At 49.9% G+C, this 4,156-nt stretch overlaps 1 protein-coding gene across 7 annotated transcripts in view; it reads left to right on the top strand.

Moving 5' to 3' along the window:
• NRF1 (nuclear respiratory factor 1) overlaps positions 1-4,156 on the top strand; it is a 38,005-nt gene that overhangs the window by 10,125 nt on the left and 23,724 nt on the right. For all 7 annotated transcript variants that reach the window (XM_015629250.3, XM_033514612.1, XM_015629248.3 and 4 more), the window contains exons 5-6: positions 977-1,135; positions 2,154-2,348. In XM_015629250.3, coding sequence (XP_015484736.1) covers positions 977-1,135; positions 2,154-2,348 — 354 coding nt within the window. The remainder of the gene's footprint in view (positions 1-976; positions 1,136-2,153; positions 2,349-4,156) is intronic.

Raw genomic sequence — 4,156 nt, 5'->3', positions numbered from 1 at the left:
AACGGCCTCAGGATGGGCCAGGGCAGGCTCAGGGTGGATTTTAGGGAAAATTCCTCCATGGAAAGGGGGGTCAGGCACTGGAAATGCCCAGGGCAGGGGGGAAGTGCCCATTCCTGGAGGGATTTCCCAGCCCTGTGGATGTGACACTTGGGGACAAAGTGGAGCAGGGGTGGCCTTGGCAGTGCTGGGGAGCTTAAAGGTCTTTTCCAACCAAAATGACTCCATGTTTCTATGAAATAATTTACTCTAAAAGCTCTGAAGGGATGCAGGGAGCTGCTCCTAAATGCAGTTTTTAAGCTCTAAATGTAATTTCCTCTGACATAAGGAGAGCTCTCCCCTTCCTGCTCTGCTCTGCAGCTGAACCAGCCTTTTCCTGCTGCTCCAAGGAGTCCCAGCTACAAAAACCAATCTTGTCACAAGACCCTGTGTGAGTTCTGCATTTCTTTTGGCAGCACAGGGCTGGAGAAGTGTCAGATGTTTTCCACATTTCAGCAGCCACTGAAGCTCCAGCCCCTTGCAGCATCTCTGTAAAAGATACATCAGCTCATGGCCGAGTTCCTGCCACTGTAGGGACACAGAGTGTGGGGTTTTTAATGGGTTATTGTGATTTATTTGGGGTTTTTTTCCCATTTCAGGCTGGTTTATTCTCTTCCTGGTAGTGTTTGAATTGTGAAGTGTCAATACCGTGGGTGTTTGTGCCTCGGCGTTGGGATTTTGCGTTGGCTTTAATTTTGCTTTCCTTTGATTGTTAATTTAATTTACTTTAAATGTTTAGTTTAATTTTGTTTCCTCTCTTCCACCTGCTGCCAAGCTGAGTCTTGGGAGAAACTGGCAAAGTATTATCCACCTTCCTTGGGCTTCCAACGATGATGGCTCCAACAGGATGGAAGCTGAACAAAATAATTCCATCCAGCGCACCTCAAAACTACCGGAGATGTGAATTCCTAAACTCCTCTCAACCTTTTTATTGCTCCAGGCACAGCTGAGAGCCTTCATCCCCGAGATGCTGAAGTATTCCACGGGTCGTGGCAAGCCAGGCTGGGGCAAGGAGAGCTGCAAGCCCATCTGGTGGCCCGAGGACATTCCGTGGGCCAACGTCCGCAGCGATGTCCGCACGGAGGAGCAGAAGCAGCGGGTGGGTGTCTCCCTGCCTGCCTCCAAAAGGAGCACAGGGCTGAGTTTGCCCCTCAACTTTGGTTTTTTGGGAGTTGTTTTTGCCTCGAGGGACAGAAGGAAGAGTCTGTGTGAAGGAGGGAAGGGATGCTGTCCTGCTCAGAGGTTTCCTTAAAGCTTTGTGCTTTAGGGGAAAAGAGTTGTGGATGTGCAGTGGAGAAATGAGAGAACTGGGTGGAAAGGACTTGAGTAAAGTTTCTAGCAACCTGTCACAGAGATAATGAAAGAATAATCCGTGGTGTGGAGGCAGCAGGGCTGGTGGAGGCTGGTTGGGTGGGGAGGCTGGAAATGGTGCTGTGGCAGCATTTTGGTGCTTTCCCAAATCACCAAATCACCGTGGTTTTCTGCTTGGACTCACCAAATGTTTTGGGTTGGAAGGGCCCTTTTAAAGGTCTTCTCATCCAAGCCCTGCACTGAGCAGGGACATCTCCACTGGATCAGGGTGAGCTCCCTGCGTGTCGTTCTAATTAGGAACGGCAAAAAGAACGACACAGACTCTCAAGGAGTCAGAACAGGAGAATTCCTCTAGTTTATTGCTTTAGCCTTGTTATATAGACTAGTTTGTGAAAAATACAGAAAGGAAACTCTTAATGGTTAGTTAACTTCTACATCACCATCACTGGTCAGTGGTGTACACCACCTCCCGACTTTCTCCTGCAAGGAAAACAAGAGGACAGACAAACAGCACCTGGCAGTTGTTTTCTGTCTCTGAGGATTGTTTTGAAATCCTCCTGTGAATTTCTCAGGCTAGCTCCCAGGCAGGACTGAGAAGCCATGGGGCCTTCAGCTTGCTCCAAAGCTAGCATCCTTACCTGGGGAAAGGAGGGGATGAGCAGAGGGAGATTAAATCTCGGGGTTGTTCATTTGCCGATTGTTGCAAACCACCCGACAAATTAAAGACAAAACGTGCAAATCCCGGCGCTGTGCTGGTTCAGAACACTCCCCTGGGCTGACTGTCCCCTGTCTCCTCCTGCTGGAAGGTCTCCTGGACCCAGGCCCTGCGGACCATCGTGAAGAACTGCTACAAGCAGCACGGGCGCGAGGACCTGCTCTACGCCTTCGAGGACCAGCAGACCCCGCAGACCACGACCACGCACAGCATCGCCCACCTGGTGCCCTCCCAGACCGTGGTACAAACCTTCAGCAACCCCGACGGCACCGTGTCCCTCATCCAGGTGAGAGGAACCCCCTGGATTTCCCATCCCCAGCCTCAGGGATGTGGTTAAAGAAACTGAGGAGCTAAACTTGACCTTGGGGAATTTTGTCTTGATCACATCTTACCCCACAACAAGGATCCATCCTCATTCTCTCTCTTCTCAACTCCCACCCTTTGTTCTCCTTTCTTTCACCCTTTGTTTGTGCAAGGATTTCTGTGATGTGATCAAACAATTCAGGGATTTGACCTGAGTTTAGTGAATCTACTCAGAACAAATCCAGTCCCTGGTGCCACCAGGCAACACCTGTGGTGGCAACGGGAGGAGAAGTGGTGGAACTGCCTTCCTTTAATGGTGTGAAAAGTAGTTTAATCATCAGATCAGGTATTTCTGTGCCCCTGGTCTTCATCTGAAGTGTATTATATTTATTACAAACACCAAATTCATATTTTTCCTCATGGAATAAGGATTCCTCTCACACTGTCATTAGCTCAGTGCTGCTTCTGGTTTTTTCCCTGTGTGAAAAGGCAGATTCTGGCAGCTCAGGATGTCAGAAAAAATTAGGTTTCCTCTTGAAACTTCCCACAAACTCCTCGTGGGAGTGAGATTTGAATCTCAGTTTCCCCTGTGCCTCCAAACCTGGTGGTTCCTAACCAGGCCCAGCATTTTATCCCTCATTTTCAGTCAAGTCTCAGACATAATGAAGATAAAAACTGGGTTTTTTTCCCCAAATGAAGCTTTTCAGTGGCTGTTAGAGTTTTCTGTTCCCCACCAAAGCCCAGCAGACTTGCCAGGCTGGTTCTCTTTGCTCACCTGTCCATACAATCTCCCTTTGACTGCTGTCCTTTCAGCTGCTGGACACCTGAGATCCCATTGACTTCCTGGCATTTCTGTTTCATTCTCCTCAGACACAAAGCTGCCCATCTCCCTGCCTTTGTCCTTTCCCAGCTGTTAAATGGGGAAAAGATCATTTCCAAAGGGGAATTGAGGATGAGCTCTTGTTTGCCAGGTGCCTGGAGATGAGACCCAGGGAGCAAGGAGGGTGTGCAGGGAATTCTGAACCAATTCTGTGAGGGTGGGAGAAGGGAATTAATGCTCAAAGGACCTTAAAGATCCTCTCATTGCCATGGCAGGGACAATTTCCACATCCCAGGTTGCTCCAAGCCCTGTCCAGCCCAGCTTTGGACATTTCCAGGGACCCAAGGAATGGATTCCAGGGAATGGAGAGCAAGGAGGGTGTGCAGGGAATTCTGAGCCAGTTCTGGGAGGGTGGGAGAAGGGAATTAATGCTTAAAGGACCTTGAAGATCCTCTTGTTGCCATGGCAGGGACAATTTCCACATCCCAGGGTGCTCCAAACCCTCTCCAACCTGGCCTTGGACACTTCCAGAGATCCAAGGAATGGATTCCAGGGAATGGGGAGCAAGGAGGGTGTGCAGGGAATTCTGAGCCAGTGCTGGGAGGGTGGGAGAAGACCTTGAAGATCCTCTCATTGCCATGGCAGGGACAATTTCCACATCCCAGGGTGCTCCAAACCCTCTCCAACCCAGCTTTGGACACTTCCAGAGATCCAAGGAATGGATTCCAGGGAATGGAGAGCAAGGAGGGCATGCAGGGAATTCTGAACCAATTCTGGAAGGGTGGGAGAAGGGAATTAATGCTCAAAGGACCTTGAAGATCCTCTTGTTGCCATGGCAGGGACAATTTCCACCATCCCAGGGTGCTCCAAGCCCTGTCCAACCTGGCCTTGGACACTTCCAGGGATCCAAGGAATGGATTCCAGGGAATGGGGAGCAAGGAGGGTGTGCAGGGAATTCTGAACCAATTCTG

Source organism: Parus major, chromosome 1A (assembly GCF_001522545.3).
Source record: "Parus major isolate Abel chromosome 1A, Parus_major1.1, whole genome shotgun sequence".
Taxonomy (NCBI): domain Eukaryota; kingdom Metazoa; phylum Chordata; class Aves; order Passeriformes; family Paridae; genus Parus; species Parus major.
The sequence above is the reverse complement of the archived record's forward strand: the minus strand, read 5'-3'. Positions and strand labels throughout refer to the sequence as shown.